The following is a 22,054-nucleotide window of genomic DNA, read 5'->3' on the forward strand; positions in this document are numbered from 1 at the left end:
GAAAACAAACAATGAGCCATCTGTGTGCCCCCAGCGTGATGAAGGCCGTGCTGTGCGTCGGCTGCACGGAGGTGGCGTACGTGACGAATGTGGAGCGGTTCCCCGAGAAGGGCTCGCGGGTGCAGTGCCAGAGCGCCTTCATGCAGCGCAACGGCAGGACCTCCAACGTGTGCACGGCCCTGCGCCTGCTGGGCGCCCGCGTGGAGCTCTTCGGGATGCTCAGCAGGCTGGGCACCTTCCGCATGGTGCTGGACGATCTGCGCCGCCGGGATATCGTCATCAGCAACTGCTCCTGGACGGACGAGAGCCCCAAGTTCTCGACGATCATCCGGGAGAGAAGGACGGGCACCTGCACGGTGGTGCGCTGCACCAAGGCGTTCCCCTACGTGACGGCCAGGGAGTTCGAGAAGCTGGACCTATCCCTCTACGGCTGGGTGCACTTCGAGGCGCGCAGCGCCCGGGAGACTGTCCTGATGATGCGCCGCATCCTGGACCACAACAACGGGCTGGCGCAGGAGGATCGCATTGTGGTGTCACTGCTGGTGTACGATGCCCTCGAGGACAACCTGGATCTGCTCAGCCTCTGCGACTATGTGCTGTTCGGCCGGCAGCTGGCCCTCGAGGTGGGCTGGAGCTCGGCGCACGTGGCCTGCGAGCAGTTGAACAGCGCCCTCCGGACGCCCCGGTCCATACGCACGCGCCGGCCATGCATCATCTGCCCGTGGGGCAAGCAGGGGGCGGTCTGCATGGACGCCCAGGGCAACTTCTACGAGCTGCCCGCCCACACGCCGAAGAGCATCGTGGACAGGATGGGCGACGGCGAGTGCTTCACGGCCGGCTTCATCTACGCCACCTTCGTGCGCAGGCGCGGCCTGAGCGGGGCCGTGGACTTTGCCAACCTCGTGGCCAGCCACAAGATCGCCAGCGTCGGCTTCGACGACATCGCCAACCTCCAGATCAGTCCGCAGAAGCTCGAGCCGCCGCCCGTTGAGGACAGCGAAAGGTCCTCAGAGTCCGAGGACCTCACCAACGAGCAGCGCACCTGCCGCAAGTACCTGAACCGACCCTTCTATACCTTGGAGCCACACAACAGCTCCATCCACGAGGCCGTCGTCGGCCCCGAGCCAGAGTCGGAGCCAATGTCGGAAGATACTGTGAAGGCTGCCTGGGAACGTTTGAGCAAGACGGCCTATTAAAGGCAAAGACTCGAGAGGGGGAACTAGTCCAGGACTGTACGTTTGGGATACTCACAGTTTTCCTCTCCACTTCATAAGTCGATGGGGCTTTCCTCTCCACAGGCCAGCACATTGATGATCCACTCTACAGACTCCACTCTCCAGTCTCCAGTATGCGATGGTGCCAGTCGTGGCTGGAGGAGGAGGGAGGAGACTCGTCTTTGCTTTGTGCCCTCCAGTGGGACACGATATTTAGGGAGTAGCATGTGCCTCCTCGAATATAATGAGTTGTAATTGAACTTTAACTTAACACGAGTCTGTTCTCTTGTGTTGCAAAATGGCTTTCAAAGAAATCTGCTTTTGGCACAGCTGATTTTCAGCCAGTGCTGGAAAACGCCAGCACGAATTTCTCACTGGCGCGTATCAGAAAAGAGCTTCCAAAAGATAAAATGGAATGGCATCGATACTGTATCGATATGGTAATGAGATATTCCTGTTTTAAAAGATATTTGTTGGATGAATGCATCGATTATTCTTACGATCTATCGCAAACAATTGACTCATCTTATATTTTGGTATCGCTGAGAGAAAATACTTCATCTTCATGTAATCGTCGCTATGCTTGGTGCGTGCTTAAATTATGCATCCATAAGTACGCTTTCTTGCGATATTTGTACATGTCTAATATATTTTCTCGATAGATAGACCGACATGTTCGATATATGATCAATATCGATATATTCTTGAAGATACCCATCCCTATAAACGTTTCTTGCATACAAGTGTGCCCACAGCAGCATTCTTACAAAATATCGTCAGGAATAGTGTTGCCAGACTGCGAGATTTGTGTACCTCAAAAATGCAAAAAAATCAAAGCAAAAAAGTCGAGATCATGATGCAATTATACAAGGTGGTCTCGTCGTTTGGTCAGTTCTTCGACTGATAACACTAATTTTGCGCAGTAAAGTCTGTTATCATTGTGTGAGGCAAACAACTCACAGCCTGGGCCTTTATTTCAGTCAAATATAAATTGTATATTATGTTAGTATGTTCTCATGGTGCCCGAAGAATTCGGAAAGTGTGGGATTATTCAGACTTTGTGGAATCTCAAGGCTGGGCGAAGCGGAGGGTCCACTGCCGTGCCATGCGGTCGTACTCCTCGCGGTCCGTCTTGTACAGCTCGGCAGCGGCGCCGTTCAAGGGGTTCTCGGGGTTGGGGTCCGACAGCAGCGACCGGATGGACAAAAGTATCTTCTCCACGGTCAGGGCGGGCGACCAAGTCGAGCCCAGAATATCCACGCAGATAGCGCGGTAGAGTACGTTGCAATGGTAGACCTCTGTAAGGAACATCAAAAACGGTGGTCGAGCCGGGTACGTCTGCGGAAATTGAAGGCGTAGTTCAAAGTGGCCGCCCTCGTAGGGCGTGCCCAAGGGCCCGAGAATAACGGCCTTCCAGTCGTAGATACAGTCGTCCACTAACTCCACCGTGCACCCGTCCGTCGGATCGCTCGTCATTTTCGCCAACTCCATGCGGAGGCGGCGCAGGCCTAATTTAGTGCCAAATTCGGTCAAAGCTCCAATGCCGGCATGGCTACCGGTGCCACGTTGTGGGTCGGGATTCTGGAGGAGCGTCACGATCGGTGCGGTGTCCTGCACAGGAAGACGGTTGGTACCGCGGCGATTGGTCCCGCGGCTATTGATCCCGCGACGGTTGGTAACGGGAGGGTCCTCAGCGGGCGGCTGGTTGGCAGCGCTCTGGATTGCACGGCGCCGGCTGGCAGTGGTGGTGGTCCTGCGGCGCCGGCTAGCAGTGGTGGTGGTCCTGCGGCGCTGGCTGGCAGTGGTGGTGATCCTGACGCGCCCGGGAATGGCCTCCACTGCACGGCGGAACGCAGCGCGTCGGATCAAGGGCGTGGCGGCAGGGGACGCCAAAGTACGAGCACTTCTGCGGGGCGCCATTACCTGCAAGACGGCAAACAGCTTAGAAAACACTTTTACGGGGAATACGATAATTTCTTACGTTCAGATTATTGAAAATTTGATTTTAATTTCCCAGAATGACTCAAAATGTCGCACACGAAATGAAAGTGAGAGAGGTATGTTTTCCAGCAGTTTCTTTCGACTCGGTTTACAGCACGGCTTCCTTTGACTCGGTTTCCAGCACGGCTTCCTTTGACTCGGTTTCCAACACTACATTTTGCCCAGCTGTTTTGCCGTTTCTCTGTTTTGAACTTTCAAGTTTCCCCCGCCGTATACGATTCTGTATTGAATACAGTCACATAATTATATTGTACTGTATAGCCCCAGCAATAATACACAGGATTGGAATTGGCAGCTCTTTTAAGTTTTGTGTGGATTATAAATCCCACTGGCACAATAACTGCTTTATTTTCAAAAGTTTTGCGCCTGAAATGGGAACGATGCGATACGGCGGGCACATAGCACAAATTCAAATCGTGTACATATACGGCTGGCTGTACTGAAACACATCTTGCTTGAAAAATAAAGTTTTAAATCAACATTTGAATAGCAACAAAAAGTGGAAAATAATGATGGTAGTTGCTGCTGGACGAACGCTCAATGGGGAATTAGTCCGAGCAGCCATACACGTGTTTGTGTGTGTTTCTATTGGATACATTCGATTAAAGTGCTGGATCCATATTCTAAAGAAATATGTAACGGGTGTAACGAGCGGTCCACTGTCGTGCCTTGGGATTGGGGTCCGCCAGCAGCGATAGACGTCTGATGAACACAATAAGATTCTCAGTGATCATGGCCGGCGATCTTCCGTCCGACTGCTCCCCGTCTTGACGAACTCGCGGATGATATGACGAAAGTATTTTGCAATTTCTACGAAACATTTTCACAGCCTACGTCTTTATTTCAGTCAAAAAATGATTGTATGTATATGTTACCATGTAGCTCATGTTCATGTGTGTTTAGTGACAGATACCAACAAAGATGCTCAAAGAATTTGGAAAACGCTGTGTATCCGTGGATGAGATGTTTGGGATTATTCAGACGTTGAGTCCACTGGCTGGGCGTAGCGGGCGGTCCACTCCTGTGCCCTGCGGTCGTGCTGCTCGCGGTTCGTCTTGTACAGCTGGGCAGCGGCGCCGTTCAAGGGGCTCTCGGGGTTGGGGTCCGACAGCAGCGACCGGATGGACAAAAGTATCTTCTCCACGGTCAGGGCGGGCGACCAAGCCGAGTGAAGAATATCCACGCAGATATCTTGGCGGTAAATATTGCAGTGGTACACCCTTGTACGGAACAGTATAGCCGGTGGTCGAGCCGGGTACGTCTGCGGAAAGTGAAGGCGTAGTTCAAAGTGGCCGCCCTCGTAGGGCGTGCCCAAGGGCCCGAGAATAACGGCCTTCCAGACGTAGATACAGTCGTCCACTAACTCCACCGTGCACCCGTCCGTCGGATCGCTCGTCATTTTCGCCATCTCCCTGTGGAGGCGGCGTACGCCTAATTCAGTGCCCATTACATTTTCTGGCGCCGCAGCTCCACGGCCAGCGGTCATAGCATGCGGCATTTCAAGATCGGCACGAAGTTCGAAGTTCTCACGGGTTATGAGGTGCCAGCCACCATCCAAATAACCGTTGACGCGGGCGCGGTTAGTCTCGCGGCGGTTGACAACGGGAGGGTCCTCAGCGGGCGGCTGGTTGGGAGCGATCTGGATTGCACGGCGCCGGCTGGCAGCGGTGGTGGTCCTGCGGCGCCGGCTAGCAGTGGTGGTGGTCCTGCGGCGCCCGTGAACGGATATGGCCTCCACTGCGCGGAGGAACGCAGCGCGTCGGGTCAAGGGCGGGGCGGCAGGGGACGCCTGGTTGGCCGCCAAAATACGTGCACTTCTGCGGGGCGCCATTACCTGCAAGACGGCAAACAGCTTAGAAAACACTTTTACGGGGAATACGATAATTTCTTACGTTCAGATTATTGAAAATGTGATTTTTATTTTGCCAGAACGACTTACAACGTCGCACACGAAATGAAAGAGAGAGAGGTATGTTTTCCAGCAGTTTCTTTCGACTCGGTTTCCAGCACTGCTTCCTTTGACTCGGTTTCCAGCACAGCTTGCTTTGACTCGGTTTCCAACACTACATTTTGCCCAGCTGTTTTGCCGTTTCTCTGTTTTGAACTTTCAAGTTTCCCCCGCCGTATACGATTCTGTATTGAATACAGTCACATAATTATATTGTACTGTATAGCCCCAGCAATAATACACAGGATTGGAATTGGGAGCTCTTTTAATTTTTGTGTGGATTATATAATTACATCATGGTCGAGATATTCTGCAGAACGCAATCTTTTTTCTCCAGGGATCTGCACAGTCCCTTGGGCAGATGTTGAGCTTCTCCTAAGCAATGGGTATCGTATCAGCATCAGCTCTGTGTATGCCAATGGGATTTACTACAATATCAGGTTTATTCTAGGAAAATTGAGCCTGAAACTGCAGCTGTCACGTGTTTTCCCCGACGCTTGCGTTGGCGAGGAGAAGCTACGCCGAGAACTCCGCGAGAGAAGGGTTTACGGTTACCAGGGCTCGATACATTACCGTATCGGTCCCCTCCACGGCCAATGCTGGGCCCCATTCCCGACGCCTTGGATGGACGGGCACAGCGTGGTGTTCGCCAGGCTTGAGGTGCGTATGGATGTGGTGGAGGACTGCGGCGATATCGAACAGTTCCAAGAAGTAGTAGCCCCAACCGGACCTCTCCATGAACGAGGTTCCAATTCCAATGAAGTAGCCTCCGACGGAAGAAGAACCTTCGGTAAATGTTTAAAGCCTTGGCTATCCATTGCTGTGGCTGTTGCTGTTGTTGTTGCCGATTTTGCGCCTTGCACTGATTTATTTGATATTTTCAGAGAGGCGTCAGACCATTCCGAAATATGTATGGCACCGGAGGGACCTCACCCCAGGGACGAATTGGCCAGAGAAAATATCTGTATTTATGTATTCGGTCGATGGGCGGAAGGAGCACTGGACGGGGCCCTGTTGCCACAGCATAATTGCCACATGATTAATTCTGAAGTCAGACGGAGACCAGGACCAAGACCAAGACCAAGACCAAGATAAATGCTAATAGATATACATTTATGAGTCTGAAGGCGGGGACGGGGCGCAGGCGATGGCGACCGTTTCCAGGACGCTGGGCAAATGTTGTGCATAGCTGAGGAAGGCGGTTGGTGCTTCGGTCATTTATCATTTCGGACAACAGGCGGCGGCAACAACAACAGCAACAACGACAACAACAACAATTACCACGAATATAAGTGACAATTTTCATACATTTCCATGGGCCACACGGCGTATGAGCGATGACGACAATTTTGGCGAGCTCTAGAAGAGGATTACCAGCGATGACGAGGACGAGGAGCCAGTTCCGTGTCCAACAAATCGATAAGTGTTCGAGTCTTCTGCGGGGACGCACAAAAACTTGTTCCGGAGTCCAGAGTCCCCGCCTCCGCCTCCGCCTCCGCCATAAAGACATCGGCTTGGACACTTGGAGCTGCTGCCGCCCGTATACTCGTATGAGCCGGTATTATGCGTCGAAAATGTGCAGCTGCCAACTGAATAAAGCCCTGGCCCACCCAGACCCGCACTCCCGCCCACATAAAGAACCAACCAGGGACAGAGCCAGGGCCAGAGCCAGAGCCAGGGCCAGGGATGGGACTTCCGGTGGGAGAGCAGCAGAACCTCCTCCTCCTCCTCCTCGACTGCATGCAAGAAGTCGAGCAAAAAGAGCGAAGAGCAACGGGCCAACACACTCGGGCGACCGGCATTTATGTAAATTACAAATTATTTCGGCTGTAAAAATTCAGAGGGAAATTGTTTTTGGCAACCGGCAAGGCAGCAGGGCAGCACGAGAGCCACAAAAACAAGAGCCAGCCACACTGCCACTGCCACACATTCATGGCAATGGCAATGGCAGTGGCAGTGGCAGTGGCAATGGGCAATGGCAGTGGGCAATGGGGAGAAACATTTGCTTTTTTAACTACATTGGCTGTTAAGCAGATATAGTAGATAGTTATTGTTATTATTTCGGGGGCCCGGGCCTCGACGACTATGTGGCAGGAGCAGAAGCAGAAGCAGAAGCAGCACCAGAAACGGAAGAACGGAATGCAATGCAGCGCCGGAGATATGCAAGAACGGAGCTGGAACCCGGGAAGCCGGGAGCCCGGGAACCCGGGAACCGTCGAAGCAGTCAGCAAGCCGGAAGCAATGAAGCTGCGGGTGGGAGCCGAACCCGGACCCCATCGAAGGGGTAGGCTTCTTCCCTTCCACCTCAGAGATGGATCTCACGTTGAAGCTGGAGCCCGCTCCAGCCATCATCGGAAATGGTTCAATCCAATCCAAAGGCTGGGCCTGTGCGGCGACTGCATTGGTGCATAGATTATGCAGTTGGCTTCAGTTTATGATTGGCAAATCCAATATACGCTGTGCACTTTGGCAGGCAGGCAGGCAGATTGGCAGCACAGACCGCAGCGACTGCAATTTCGACAGCCCATCCCCAGTCCCCTAGTCCTCCAGTCCCCAACACCGGATCCTGGCCCAAAGATGGCCTGGCCTGGCCTCCGCCTGGCTGCCACTTTATGCCACTTGCACGCATATTTCGCTTGGCTTGGCTGACACACACACACACACACCCATCAGGACACACACATGGGCACAGACACAAGATGGCGGCGCGCCCATTTCCGGCTGATGGGGCAATGGCGTGATTATCGGCAGACGGGCAGCAGCGAAGGGCAAAACCGCAGCGACAAAAAATGATTGTGTGTCGAACCAATAGCCGGTTGCAGGTCGAATGCGGTATGCTCTACATGTGGCCCAGGCCCAGGCCCCTCGGCGAGACGCGACGGCTCTCCCACCTGCCCAGGGATCGGTGCCACTCGTTTTCGGTAAGGGCATGGAATAGGCCCCTCATCCTCGGTGTCGCCGTGATGGAGAAGGCAGCCGGGCAAAACTGCTGCCGCAGCAGTAAGCTGCAAAATAAGCCAAAAATATGCGTTATCAAGCTGGGCCAATAAAAAAAAACACACACACACACACAGCCACACACACATGCACATGCGGACGGACACAAAGGCAGACACACACACTCGAGCCGGGCGCACAGCTGGAGAAACAGCGATGCTGCACCGTGGTGCCACACCATCATCTGCTCGGGCGCAGGCTTGGAAGGATATACACTCTCAGATAGCTGGTAATTGTACTACCAAGAGGCAGGGCCTTTGGGCTGGCGATCTACTTATATAGAAGGCCTTATAGGCCTTTTTAGACCTGGTTCTTGCAAGGAGTCTAAAGGAGTCTCCATCTGGGAGACTGGGAGACCATCTGAATAGTCTCCATCTGGGCCATAGCTATCCATCCATTGGAGCTCCTTTTTTGGATCGTTCCTGTTGCTCTTTCCACGGCTTTTGCCCCACTGTGCGTGACTGGTGTGTGTAAGTGGACCACTTGCAATGGAACCGCTGCTGCTGCTGCTGGCCGTCGCCAATTTTGCATTACTTTGCATAACCAGACCGAGAGGGTCTCCAGCTGTGCGGATGCGAGGGGGGCAGGAGACCGGGAATGGCTGCCGCTGTGTCTAGTGTCTAGAAAATGGAGTTTTGCCGCTGCGCCTCTATTTAACCATAAACTGTTCTTTCATGGTCATTATGGAGGCTTCCTCCTCGGGACCCTGGATCGCACATTATTCTTATTTATCTATGGCGCAGCAGCAGCACCATCACATGAGTGGTTCAGAGTGGAGACCAGGAAGGGAAGATTAACCTTTCCATAAATAACACGCAGCAAGTTTACTTTACTTTTCTGCAGGACTCTGCAATGCCCTCCCGAAGGGTCGAAGGGAAGGCCTGGGAGTTTCGAGAGTTAAACGAAACCAATAATCGAGAGGGAGCTGGCTTTCCTTTGATTCAGCGAAAGAAAGAGTTAACCCCTAAGGAAGTACTGTCTGTGCGGATTGGATCGCTGTGGGGATGGGGATGGGGGTGGGGTTTGGGGTGAAATCAATCAGCGGAATCGGTGGAGAGTCCTTCCGCATGTTTCTCTCTGATTATTACGCTCATTAAATGGGAAAACATTCCACATTCCACATTCCAGCTCACATTATCCTGTGCCCGCACTACGAGTGCACCTCAGTTTTCCACCCATCCCCCCCCCCCCCCCCCCCCTTTTGGCCAGGATTTGTTATTATTTTTGTGCTTCGGTGCCTTTTCACAGTTCGACGGAAACGAATACAGGACGGAGTACGGCGGGGCCGGGGGGACTCACGTGGGGTAAAAGTCATGGCCCACCCCCCACCCCCCACCCCCCACTGCTGCTCAATCCGTTGAAATCTTTTCAAGTCCCCGGCAAACCCCGAGAAAACGCGCGAAATTCATTTGTTAACCCGGAAAGGATGACGACGACGACGACGACGACGACGACGACGACTACGACGAAGCTGTCTGTCACTCCGTCTCCGACGCCGTCACCGTCACCGTCACCGTCTCCATCTCCGTCCTTTGCTGTTGCCTAATCCACTGCAGTCGCGACCCGAGCCCCAGAGGACCCCCACAGGACCCCGGTGTGACAGTGTTTGCTTTCACAGGAAATGATTGATGAAGGTATCGGCTGTTGGGCGGAGTGTGCTGGAGGGCTGTGGGGCGGAGTGTGCTGGAGGGCTGTGGGGCGGAGTGTGCTGGTGCGTGCTCCCTGAAATAAAAGCCATTTAAATGCATTAAAGTGAACTTTTTGAGGCTTTAATTTGACGCTCGCCGCTAACAAGGATATCAATCATGCAAGATGACTAATTCCACGCATCGATTCGAGTCCGTGCTGGACATCCTGGACATCCTGGCCATCGTCCTCAAGTGTTGCAAGTCTAAAGTGTCTCCAGGTCGCCGTGTCCCCGGGCAGGGGACTTCATTTTGCTCATGGGTTTTATGGGTCTGTACCTGGGACCTTTTAATGACCTCGTAAAGCAGTGGTGCCTCCCCCCCGCCTCCCTCCACCACAACCTGTTGGTCCTGTTCGCTCACCTTTCCGTATTTTAGTGTTTTTATGGCTAGTTACTCTCTCGTTGGAATGGTATTAACATAATTTATGTATGAACACGAAACTACTAAGCACACTTACCCTCCGACGGAGGACTGGACGCTGCCGCTTGCCGCATGCTGCATGCTGCAGGGCTCCGGCCAGGCGGCCAGGTGGGGGTGGGGGGGCGGAGGTAATAAAGCAATCGTCTCCCATTTAATTGCCGCCACTCAAACAGAACAATGTGGAAACGGTGCTGCCAAGGCGAAGGGGGAGCCCCCCACTTGACCAAGTTAATGAGTTTTTCGGCTGGTGGTTGACTTTTAATTGATTCGAGATAAGGGAAAATGTGTGCGTGTGTGTGGGAAGGACTTTAAAGTTCTCGGCTCGAATTAGCTGGCGATATTAGAGACCCCCGAAAAAGAGGAATGCTATAAAGAGTCCGAAGGGACGTAAACATTTTTCGTACATTCAATTTAACGATATGCAAAATAATCATAAAACGCGCAGCGGCAAATATTGCAATAAAAACACGAGTGCCCCACCAAACAGAGAACAGCAAACAGCCAAAAAACACCAAAAACAGCCAACAACAACAAAATGTGTTCCAACTTCCGCTTCCGCCATCGCCATGGCCATCGACAACGGCTATGCGACGCCCCGCGCAGAGCCCCCACAGAGGCTACAGTGGTCATTGGGGCACCAGAAAGCACGGTAGATCTCCACAGATTTGGCATGGCCCTGCAGCGTGTTTTCCTGGGATTTTCGCTCATCCGAAAGTGATGATCGCTGCTCTCTATGGCTACTCTGCGGTCAGTCTGTTCCACTGTGCCGGGGCCGTGGTCGGGGTATGACCATGCTGGTATTTTTATATGTACAAACCCGTTAAAATTTAGCGTACACGCCATGCCTCATGCCCCATGCCCACTCGAAGGCCCCACTGAGCACACACACACACACACAGGCCCGGCACAGACACAGACACAGACACAGTCATAATCGTAAACTAGTGATGGCGACCGCGACATTTTATAGCTAGACCTGTGCCTGTGCCTGAGCCCGTGCCTGTGGCTATGTGGATAGCGGCTAATACCCGTCCCACGATGCACAGTGGGGGTTGTGAGCTCTGGGCCGTGGGCCGTGGGCCCTGGGCATAAATTAAAGCGCCGTTAAGCATAAGCTCGCCCAATTACCAAAGTATCCTTAGCCATTATATTTACGGATTTATTATAGTGTTGACTGCCATTTCGAGTCGCTGCACCACCCCGCAACCCACCGCAACCCACCGCCACCACCCCACGCCCATTCCTCCATGCATGCATGGAGCCTTTATCGCTCCTTTTGTCATTTGTCATGTTAATTTAACGATTTTCGTTTTTTCCTTTTTCCGTTTTCCACCTCTTTCCCGCACCACCCACGGCCATCCTCGTTTCGGTTTTTATGCTCTAATGACAATGCCAGGTCGGATCGCCCGACTGGGGCTGGGGATGGGGCTGGGGCTGTGGCTGGGGGTCAGGGTGTTGCTGCTCGTCGCAGAATGCACGGCACGGCCAATAAGTATGCTATATAAATTATGCCCGGTGCGTGCGCCAGTGTGTGTGTGTGTGCTGGCCGGAAGTACACACCGCAGCGGCGGAGCTGTCACCCGTTCGGGGTGACCACGCGGGAAAGATACTTATCGTAGACCACGTAGCAGAGTTGTCCCCGCACAAATTTAAAGCAAAAAACAACTAATGACCGGCCCTGAGCCGCTGGGGCAGGGGCTGAGTTATGCACGGGGGCGTGCCAGTTGTATCCCCCCCCCCCCCCCCCCCCCCCCTTTGTTTGCCCTGCCAGTGGCCAGTGGCCAGTGCTTGAAGATTGTTTCGTCCGATTGGGCCACTTACAGTTATTATCAACAGATAATACGCCATCGAAGAGGGATGTTCATCGAATATGGAATCAAGATAACCCAGAAAAAAGATGGGATAGTTTGGTATTCAGTTTTCCCTTGGAAGTGCTCACTCTTCGCGAGTGCCGTGAGTGCCCCCTGGCGGCGGGAAGCGGCATGTAACGGTCGGTGTTGGTGGGAGAAGAGCGAGAGAGAGCGAGAGCGAGACAGATGTAGCAGATCCAGATTCAGTTGTTAGCGGAGGCTCCGCGTGCACTGCGTAGGAAGAGGAGATGCTACTAATTTCGATTCGAGATTCCTTCCAACGTGATTATCAGCGACAGCAACGTCGTCATCGTCGTTTCGTGTTGCTGTCTTCGACGACTGCCGTGTGTTCGTTTAATTAATGCGAAATCTAATTGAAGAACTGATACGCGGACTGCGCCTCTTGGCTGCCATGTCTGCCTCGTCTGCCTTGTCTGCCATAGTTGTGCGTGTGTCGGTTGCCGGAGTACGAGTATCTACGGTGTTAATTGAAATTTAATCTAGCCAACACGAACCGAGACTGAAAGAGAGAGAGAGAGAGAGGGACGGTGACGGTGACTGGGATGGAGTTGGAGCTGCGATGTGATCAGAATGGGAATGGCAAACGGCCATGAAAATGGGAATGGGAATGCGGGCACGGGAACGGGCACGGGAACGGGAACGGGAATGACAGTAGCTCTCGGGATGTACGAGTAGTCGTATTTATTGGCGGCACAGATTAGAAACATTTTGTGCGACTAAATAGCTTGGGTATCTCATGGATACGGATGTGCACGGCAGCAGCTTTCCCTTCTCTGACAGACAGCAGCTTCCCAGCACCGGCACCGGCACTGGCATCGGCATCGGCACCGAGAACACAGTGCAGAGACGCGTATCTCTTGACTGCTGATGTTCGCTATCTGCGCCTCAGTATCTATCACCCGTTTGGAGCTCTACTCTGCTCCTCCTCCCGGTCTCAGGTCTGCCCAGGTCTACTCGGATCTGGTCTGGGGTCTGTGTTTTGGTCAGTGGTGTGTATCTGCTGCTGCTGCTGGGCTCCAGCTACAGCTACAGCTACAGCTCTCGCTCTCGCGCTCGCCTTAAATCAATTGCCTGGCCGTGCCATTAATTTCTCAAAGTAAGTATCTCTTTGCCTGCCTGCCTGCCTGCCTGCCTGGGCTCGAGCCGATTGGCGTTTCATGTGGTCGCCGTTGCCGTTGTCGACGTCCTGTTCGCCAGCGTCCCCGTTGTCGGCGAGTCTTTAATTTATTTTGTCTCCTCATGCGACTTGCGACTTGGCCACAGAGTCGCCACCAGAGTCGGCCAACAATGTCGGCTTGTTGCATTTCTTTAATTTATTTGAGCCGCGACCCATTCGGTGCACTTTGAGGGGGACTCAGGGGGGGATTCGGGGTCTGGAGCAATCGATCAGAAGGAGAGGCTTTGTGGATGCTTCCACTGTACTTTGAAGCACTTTCAAATATTATCCATGTGTCCCAGATTATCTTTTATCCGTACATCTCTTATTATTTTAGGTATTATCGCATTAGATACATATCTAGCCACTCCATTCCCTCCCTCACTGCCTCCTCTTCACTCCCCACTCCCCTCCCCACCACTTAAATCAAAGGCAGAAGCAGAAGCTGAAGCTGAGTAAGCACAATGACATCGTTCGCTTTTCCATTTGGTCGCCGCTGACTTTGTGGCCGGCTCTCTCCGTTAATATGTGTGCGATTTCGATGGCAGCAGCCTCCAATTTATTTCATTCGTTTCAAATGATTGTAGCGGCTCCTGACTCTCCTCGGGGCGGGGGGCATCGACGCACTCAGCGTGTGATTCTTTATGCTGACCCAATGCCCAATGCCCGATGCCCGATGCCAGTTCTATGGCTGGGATGGGATGGGATGGGATGCATGGGCCACTTTCCGCTGAGCTGCAGTTTCTGGCTGGAGCAAAGGAGCTGGAGCTGCTGCTGGGGCTGGAGCTGGGGCTGGAGCTGCTGCCTCATGCTGGAGCTGTGTGGCAATCATAATAATAATTTTGCAAGTGCTGGCTGGCTTTCCGGCAGCTGGAACAGTCAGTGTATGGCCAGTGTATGGCTCTGTGCTGTCATTCCATTATTATTATTCCGCTTCAACATTTTCTCTCTCTCTCTGGTTTTCTTTGATTTCATTTCGCTTGCCTTTTCTCAGCCATGGCCATAAATGGTTCGTAAAATTTTATATACTCATCCATAAAGGAAACCGTTTGCTCCACTTTCCGCTGGCGCACAGTCCCCTCCCCTCCCCTCCCCTCACCCCAATACGAATTCGAAATAGTTCCAGCAAATAGATGCAGTATGCTCGCAGGGATCCCCCTCGCAGGGGGTTTCCTTGTGGAAACCAGAAGAAACCATTTCCGACTCCATTCCGTTCGTGGAGGTCTCTACTTCCAGGCATTCCCAACATTTGGGGGGGGATTGGAAGTCGCTTTCGTTGTTCGTTGATCCTTTTTCTGATTGATGCTCCTGTGCCCCCTGCCCGCCCCGAGCCTCGATTGACGACTGAGGCCCCAACACTTGCTCCCGAAAAGCGACTCGCAGTCGTATCTTCCGCGTTGCCAATACCAAACGGTGGCTTATGTAAGCCGCAGCAACCCCAGCCCCAATCCCAATCCCAACTTGCCACAAAGCAGTGGCCTGGCCGAATCGCTGCTTACGTGACCGAACGGCCGATTCAAATCCTAGGCGCAGCTCCAAAAAGTTACCGGTGCATGGTGTCTGGTCCCCCCCCCCCCCCCTCTCCGCCCCCTTGCGAGTATTATCAGCGCGTACTTGTTCGGGGTTCGCTGGCCGTTCATGAACTACAAAAGCCGCTGGCTGCAATTCGTTTCGCTTTGCATTGCATTGCAATTGCCAGTGTCCCAGTAGCCAGTAGCCAGTGGCCAGTGCCTCTGTGGCACTGTACCCAGCCCCCCACCCCACCGTCAGTGGCAGGGGCAGTGGCAGGGGCTGGGGCTGTCCTCGATGCTGTCCACTTTGAGTATCTGTTGGATCCAAAGCCGAAAACGTGTGCGTTTTGCATTGTATCTCTGGCACATGGTGTCACAGGGCAGCCAATCCCCGAGAGGGACTCCGCCAACAACCCGACAGAAAGACACAACGGGCTCCACGGCAAAGCGGTGGGCCTTCTGTTCTGATAAATGGGTGCAGTGCTCTTATTTATGCGTCTTGTGTGCGGCTTATGCCGAAATAATTATCCGCATTGCATGCCCAGATAGGTCTTCGCCATAGACAGAATTTGGGTCCACAATGGGAGGTATTCTTCCATGTTCTATGCACTTCCCCACACTGGACACTGATCTGTGATCTGTTCGGGAGGACTACCCCCCCCCGATAGACAGCGAATCTGTCGGTGGGGAGACGAAGATACACCAGATACAGAAAAGTGTGTGGAGAGGCATGGTGGGGTTCATGCATCGAAAGCGCTTACTCATCATTATCAGGCATCAGCAATCAGCTGATTTGGCGCAACAAACACGACCATTACCATTACGCTGGCGATTAACCCCGCCACACAAACCAGAGCCAGTGCCAGTGCCAGACCCAGAGCCGGAGCCAGCAACTGGGCCAGAGCCAGAGCTAGAGCTCTCTGCAAAAGCAGCTGGAAGATCATGCGATCATGATTACCAAACCAAGCCAAGCCAAGCCAGGCAGCCAGCCAGCCAGCCAGCCAGCCAGTCAGCCGAGCGGACAGACCGGGCCAGACCAAGGCAAGACAAGAAAAGACAAGACAAACCTGCTGCCTGCCTGCCTGCCTGCCAGATAGTCAGCCAGTCGGCCAGTCAGACAGCCAGTCATTTGGGCGCTTGGCAACAAACACAGCCCAGCTCGAAAGACAGTACAAGACACTTCAATTCGGATTCGTGTAATAGACAAAATTGAGGGAACCTCGAACCGAACCGAACCGAGCCACAGAAGCCCCTCCGCCCCTCCGCCCCACCGCCCCAAAGGTGCCACAACGAACAGCAGATGCCCTTTCCGCCGGAGAAGCGGGGGAGAAGTGGGTGTGATGTGCTCTCTCCGTACAGTATCCACACCACTCGTATCGTGGCCCAGCAACGGGCTGGGGCCATAGTTAGGGCATCCAATCGCCGGTGGCGGCCGGGCCGTGCCACACTATGGGAGCCGGTGTAACGGTTTCGTGAAAAATCAAGTTGGGCGACTTGCAAAAGTGTCTTCATAAATCAGTCAACGCTCTCGGTACCAGCGTCAGCTGTCAAGCGGAGATCGCTCTGAGCTCTGCTGCGGTCCGCTTGGGTTCAGCGGTAATTATCCATCCCCTCTCCCTCTCCCTCTCCCTCTGTCTCTCTGGCTATATGTGTGTCATTATGCGGGTACTCTCGACATGACATGACACAAGCGACAACAACAGCTCTGCCCAGGGTAAGAGTTTGTTGGCCCTCAAAAGCGACTTTTACCCAGCTGGGGTAGGCTAGGGCCAGGGGGGGCTTGGGGGGAATGGAGGCAGAGACATTTGGATGGGTTCGGTTCGGTTCGGCAGAGCCATAGCCATAGCCATAGCCAGGGGCCTGGAGTTGGAGCTGGAGCTGAAGTTGGGCTTTGGTTTCGTCTGGGATCGTCTGGGATCGCCAGTCAGTCAGCTGCTGAGTCAGCTGTTATAATTGTTGGTAAGGCGGAAAGGGGTTTTTGCAAGAGAAACATTTATGGAAAATTTCCACTCCACTCCACTCTACTCCCGTTCTTCAGTAGAGCATACAAATAACGAGTGTAAAGTCCAACAGGCAAACATTTTGGGCAAACAAATGTATGCGGAGGAGGAGGAGCAGCAAAAGCTACCTACTAGGTAAAGGCATCAACAGAACCACATCTGGCAGGAGGATCTCCGAGGCATCGTTCTATAGTCTAGAGCCTAGACCTGGACACAGCATCGAAATGGCCCAAAACTTGAAAGCGCATTTGTGGCCACTCGATAGAACTCGATTGCCAGTGTACACGGATACTCGGCGGCTTCAGCTTCAGCTTCAATTGAACGCATTTAATTAGTTTGTGATTAATTTATGCGGCATCGACATCGACATCGACATCGGAGCTGTCATTGCAATGCATTTCATAGAGCACATTCGAGCAGATCGGCGACACGAAGACACCTAATTGAACCATCCATCTCCTTGGCCAATGCCTGCAAGAGATGCCACCGCCCTTGGGCGGTAGAGCCTCCCCCCCTGTTGGTAGAGCAGGCCAGTGACGACTCGCCACAATTAATTCAATTAACGCACCCCGGACGCCTTCCAATCGGCGTTGTGAGCTGTTCTGTTCAATTGTTTAAAAAACACACAGCTGACAAAGTAAGAGAGCGCCCATCTTACAACACCCCACCCCGACCAACCCCACCCCATTCTTTCAGCCCGATGACACTGTGGGGCTTCCGCTTCTGTTTCAGCGTCGGCGTCATCGTCGTCGTCGTCGTCGGCGTCGGCTTCGGCTTCCCGGCGAAAATCTACTGAATGCGTTTCTATGATTAACTTTCGTTGATGAAATATTTTCGTCTCGGCTGTCGGCACTTGTACAATGCCTTCGCTCTCTCGTGGGGCTTCTGTTCGTCGCCGGGAATGGAATCCACTCCGTTCCATTTACCAATTTTGGTATGTCGTGGCTGTCGCTTCGCTTGCTTTTGGGGGGCCTCAAGGCTCAAGCCTCAAGCCTCAAGCCTCAAACCATCCATGGCACGAATCCATCACGAATCCATCGAGTCCATGAATATTTGCCTTAATTCGAGAAATACGTTATCCTTGGGTGTCCTCACACTTTATTAAACGAAATGTGCACAACTATTAGAAAATTTTCGAAGGGGTATTAAATATTTAATTGAGATCAATCAGTGCCATAAGTTCAGAGAGCTCCACACTGTCCACTTGCTTGAAATGCTCCAGCTTATTGTAAATCAAGGACAACCGTTCGGGATTCTCGGAGAGCATTATCACGCACTTCAGAGTCTAAGAGATGGATTTAAGTTGATTATTTATGCTTGTACCTGTATCTGTATCTGTATCTGTAAGTACACTTACCTTAAGCACTGCATCGCTGACAGTTTGATTTTCAATGTTTTCTCGAAGGAAAGGTTGGTTGGTCTCTTCGTTTTGTTCTACTCCCAAATGGTTCAGGAATTTTTTGACTGACATCGTTTTTCCGATGAACTCATCAAGATGGATTTGCTCCTTTAGTACCATGAACTGTGCCCCCTTGATAAGGTGCTCCCCAAAAAAGGGGATGTACATTTTCGGATCATTCGAAAATTTGAGAGCAAGTAAAAAATGGTAGCTAAGCTGACCATTGCCGGGCCCAGTGACATCAATTGAATAAAGGTCTATGTCCCCCTTTTCCGATTCAGCACTGAGAGTGAAGACCTTGCCACTCTGGCAAGTGACCTCACCAATGCCGCCAACAGCTCTTTTCAGGTCGGTGTCAAACAAAGATCTCAACCTCTCTGGCACTAGATATGCATTTTTAACAGCTGGATGGCGTAGATTCCGGCGAGCCCTCAGCTTATAAAGGGCTGAGGCTGTGTTTTCCCACAGTTTATTCGGATAAATCGGGAATGGCATTGTCACCTGAATCCATGTCTGATACTTCTTCTTTTGAATATCTATGGGATATACATATTACAAAGCATATATGTATATAAAGGATATAAAGCATAAATGCATGTGCTTTTTTTCTCTATTATACTTACTGGTTTCCTTCAAATGGGACAGTGTCCCCTTGAAAATGGAGTTTGTATCGTGGAAGGCTTGATATATCTTCTGGGTAATTTCTTCCTCCTCCTTCAACCAAGACTCCTCTAAATTGGGTATTTTGTCTAATAGCTTATCAAACGCCTCCGTGAATTTGATCGACATTTCGACAATTTTCTCTCTTCCGCTTTTCTTTTTTTTCAATAAGGAATGTCTGCGGCGTCAGCTGACACTTTAGGGATGGGATGTATGTCAGTTGTTCAACAATAGTATCGGAAGGTGTATCGCAAGTGAAGCTGAAACAATATCATATAATCGATTGCCATTCCGATTGCACCTATTACAAAATTCTCGTATACAAAGAATCCTCCCACTCGATTGGGATTCGATTCAGTTTAAGCTCAAGAGCCCCCTTTCCATTTCCTTCTCACCCCCTTTTCATTTGAGATATACCGAATCGCGAGACATGCGCTTCGTTCACACCAAAATTATATATAATTCTCCTCTCTGCCTATCGCGAAAGGATTAACCTGTCATTCCATGTAAATTGAGATAATGCGAAATTGTTTACTAAAATACTCATACCACCCAGTCGCCTATCCACCTTCGATAGTGTACCCATCCATTGTCTCACACTCCATTCACTCCGAGCATTGCCCCGAGCAATCGAATAATCGAGCGTTAAAATAAATGTATTCAAATTGGAACACAATTAATGTTCATAATTAAGACTTGAAAATCGGTATTTCGTTTATTTATGATGCGATTGCAGCCCTGGGCGTGTAAGTGTGGTTATCCAACACTGAATTTTTAGCACTCCCACTCTCCATCCCTAGATTTCGACGTCACTTGACGGAAGCTCACCAATACCAACGCAACGAAACGAAAAAAACCAAATTGGTAAAAATCAAGTGAAAATTATCATAGAAAAACTATATTCTCCCCTTGCTCGGTTCATAATGGCGAGTGGCGTCCCTCGCGATTACTTTTGCGAGTGAAATCTTCGACCAGCAAAGGGGCATCAACAATCAAGACGTAGTCACGCTCGGTTGCGCCTCTGGGCAGCCTCCTGGGGATCTGCGGTGGGCAGCTACCGGGAGAGCATGGCCTGGGACCAAACCGGGATCGATGACGACGAAGCCAGGCCCCGGGAGGGAAGGGAAGCCAACGAACGATGCTGTTTGGGGAATACAGCCGAAATTCTTGGCGATCTGAGGCCAGGCGATGGTGTGACCAGGCTGGACTGCTCTGACAGACCCGGGGAGAGGATCTCACATGTTCTCGCACAGCGGGTCCAGCGTGCAAAGACAGTGCCTGGCACAAACAGCTATGTAAGCAACTAGGTGCTAGGTGCGTCATCAAGTCAGGCAATGTTTTGTACTTCTCCCGGAAGCTGATGGCACCCTTGGCGCACTGTTTCTGGATCAAAGAGTCACCTTGACACGCTTGGAAAATGGCTTGGCCGAGTATAAAAGTAGATATATAAAGATGTAAAGCTCTTTGACAGTGTACATTTTAACACAGATGATCCTGCCGTGATCAGATCCCATGGATAAGATGAATTCGGACTTATGTGAAGGTATGCCCAGCCAGAGCCAAAGCATGCATGTAGGTCAGGATACAATCGTGGAGCTAGCCACCGAATATGAGGCTGCACCGAAGCAGGTGGGTCCTAAAATCAGAGATTATCCAAAAGAGTGTCTAAAATAACATTTGTGTTTCTTCTCTTTCAGGTCTCCAAAGAGGATGTGCCGTTTTCCATGCGTTCTTTGTTCCAGAAACAGCTCGTCAATGCTGTCAATGAAACATCGATACCCTCCCGTCCACTGCCAAAGGATGAGACGTACGCCAAGGGTGTACCGGGAGCTGCGCTAAACATTAACTACCTACCTGTCCTTGCTCGCTGGACCCGCCCTGTGAGAACTGTGAGATCCTATTCATAGGTCTGTGAGATCAGTCCAGCCTGGTCACACTATCGACTGGCCTCAGTCGATTATCGCTAATAATTTCGGCTGAATTCGCCAAACAGCATCGTTCGTTGGCTTCCCTTCCCTCCCGGGGGGGCGCCTCCGAACGGGGCTACGTCTTGATTGTTGATGCCCCTTTGCCCACACCAATGGATGGGTGTGCGTAATCACGAGGGACGCCAGTTGCCATTGTGTGTATAGTTGGTGGTACATACTATAGTGTAGTATAGTTTTTCACTTGATTTTTACCAATTCACCAATAAAAATATTCATAATTGGTAGTAATTGGCTGGCAGCTTGGTCTTGGCTTCCTTTGCGACGTCTTCCTGGGACGTCTTGGATTGGACTTCGGTTAAGCTTCGTCCTTGGGCCTGGGCTCGTCTTGTCCTCACGTACGCACCTCCTGTTTGTGGATTCTGTGGGCCAAAGAAGTGAAACATAGCTCTAGCATCTTACCTCCTCGAACCAGGACTTCTGGAAAGGAGTGAGTGAGTGAATGACCTCGGAGCCATTCTTGACGAGCTCCTGAGGATTCCAACTATAGTTGGCGCAGGCAATGCGGAACTTCCTCAAGAATTTGAAGGCTTTGTTGGTGTCGAAATATCAGATCGTCAAAAAGGAACAAATCGTTTTGCAGAGGCCGCCCGTCGCAGCGCCCGACGACACCTCCTGACTCATTTTCTGTCTCTCTCGCACGCCCTCGTCGTCGTTCAATGCTAGGGCCGTCTGCCGGAGGAGAGCCATACTGACTAAGTATCGGGTATAAATGTGCGGTCGCAGCAGCAGTTCACAACGTTCCCCCTCGCTTTCGGGAGGGGGTCTAGACGGGGGGGTCTCCCAGAAACTGGAATTTTTGCACCATTCGGTGCCTACTTTCGTCGGCCTGTAAGAGGCCCGATATTCCGCTCATCATGCATCATGAATCATAAGGAAAATAGGGGAGTCGTAGCGCTCCATGTTGCATGGTGTACGTTGCATTGTTGCAGGCACTTATCTGCACCACTAAAATGGGTCATTGTTCCCCCGGAACCCGCTCAATGGACTTGTTCCCAGGCAAAGCCCCACTAATGGATCGTGTGCACATACCGTTCCTATCGATGGACTACTGTCAAGTGGATATTGCCCTGCTACGAGCACTGTGAAGTGAGGCATCAATGAGATCATCAGGAGAACAGACATGCAGACAGATTGGATGCGTTTTGATGGCAAATTCTTCCACCTGAACGTTAACAACTCCCCAACCCCTCCCCTTGTATGT

At 51.9% G+C, this 22,054-nt stretch overlaps 5 protein-coding genes across 6 annotated transcripts in view; 4 read left to right on the forward strand and 1 right to left on the reverse strand.

Annotated features, from left to right (window-relative positions):
- The first annotated feature begins 11 nt into the window (after window positions 1-11).
- On the forward strand, window positions 12-663 carry LOC6598990 (ketohexokinase). Its single transcript, XM_026992124.1, has 2 exons — window positions 12-598; window positions 660-663. The coding sequence occupies exons 1-2, from the start codon at window positions 12-14 to the stop codon at window positions 661-663; spliced, it is 591 nt and encodes a 196-aa protein (XP_026847925.1).
- A 42-nt stretch (window positions 664-705) lies between these two features.
- LOC6598984 lies at window positions 706-1,480 on the forward strand. The gene is made up of 2 exons (XM_026992159.1): window positions 706-1,232; window positions 1,299-1,480. Exon 1 carries the CDS (start codon window positions 747-749, stop codon window positions 1,194-1,196), a length of 450 nt encoding a protein of 149 aa, XP_026847960.1. The 5' UTR covers window positions 706-746; the 3' UTR covers window positions 1,197-1,232; window positions 1,299-1,480.
- Window positions 1,481-4,049: 2,569 nt separating this feature from the next.
- The window catches only part of LOC6598986 (ubiquitin-conjugating enzyme E2 D2), a 174,360-nt gene continuing 156,355 nt past the window's right edge, over window positions 4,050-22,054 (reverse strand). Inside the window, exons 3-4 of the mRNA XM_002023987.2 lie at window positions 5,108-5,348; window positions 4,050-5,049 (exon numbers count right to left, since the gene is read on the reverse strand). Of these exons, the coding sequence (XP_002024023.1) occupies window positions 4,189-5,046 (858 nt within the window). The 5' untranslated portion in view covers window positions 5,047-5,049; window positions 5,108-5,348 and the 3' untranslated portion in view covers window positions 4,050-4,188. The remainder of the gene's footprint in view (window positions 5,050-5,107; window positions 5,349-22,054) is intronic.
- Window positions 5,692-6,373, forward strand: LOC113566468. The gene is made up of 2 exons (XM_026992163.1): window positions 5,692-5,953; window positions 6,048-6,373. Exons 1-2 carry the CDS (start codon window positions 5,788-5,790, stop codon window positions 6,200-6,202), a joined length of 321 nt encoding a protein of 106 aa, XP_026847964.1. The 5' UTR covers window positions 5,692-5,787; the 3' UTR covers window positions 6,203-6,373.
- Window positions 20,128-20,822, forward strand: LOC113566467. 2 transcript variants are annotated; one of them, XM_026992162.1, is made up of 3 exons: window positions 20,128-20,303; window positions 20,354-20,494; window positions 20,563-20,822. In XM_026992162.1, exons 2-3 carry the CDS (start codon window positions 20,378-20,380, stop codon window positions 20,770-20,772), a joined length of 327 nt encoding a protein of 108 aa, XP_026847963.1. In that variant the 5' UTR covers window positions 20,128-20,303; window positions 20,354-20,377; the 3' UTR covers window positions 20,773-20,822. The 2 variants fall into 2 exon arrangements, with proteins under 2 accessions (XP_026847963.1, XP_026847962.1); XM_026992161.1 differs by having other exon boundaries at window positions 20,128-20,295.

This window comes from Drosophila persimilis, unplaced genomic scaffold (assembly GCF_003286085.1).
Source record: "Drosophila persimilis strain 14011-0111.01,24,50 unplaced genomic scaffold, DperRS2 tig00000700-arrow-arrow-pilon, whole genome shotgun sequence".
Classification (NCBI taxonomy): domain Eukaryota; kingdom Metazoa; phylum Arthropoda; class Insecta; order Diptera; family Drosophilidae; genus Drosophila; species Drosophila persimilis.

What these genes read in the sequence shown, in the direction of transcription:
- LOC6598990 (XM_026992124.1), top strand. Translation starts at nt 12, where the DNA reads ATGAGCCATCTGTGTGCCCCCAGCGTGATGAAGGCCGTGCTGTGCGTC.
- LOC6598984 (XM_026992159.1), top strand. Translation starts at nt 747, where the DNA reads ATGGACGCCCAGGGCAACTTCTACGAGCTGCCCGCCCACACGCCGAAG.
- LOC113566468 (XM_026992163.1), top strand. Translation starts at nt 5,788, where the DNA reads ATGGACGGGCACAGCGTGGTGTTCGCCAGGCTTGAGGTGCGTATGGAT. An exon ending in CGACGGAAGAAGAACCTTCG is followed by an intron (nt 5,954 to 6,047) that starts GTAAATGTTTAA and finishes TGATATTTTCAG; the next exon opens with AGAGGCGTCAGACCATTCCG.
- LOC113566467 (XM_026992162.1), top strand. Translation starts at nt 20,378, where the DNA reads ATGGATAAGATGAATTCGGACTTATGTGAAGGTATGCCCAGCCAGAGC. An exon ending in ATGAGGCTGCACCGAAGCAG is followed by an intron (nt 20,495 to 20,562) that starts GTGGGTCCTAAA and finishes CTTCTCTTTCAG; the next exon opens with GTCTCCAAAGAGGATGTGCC.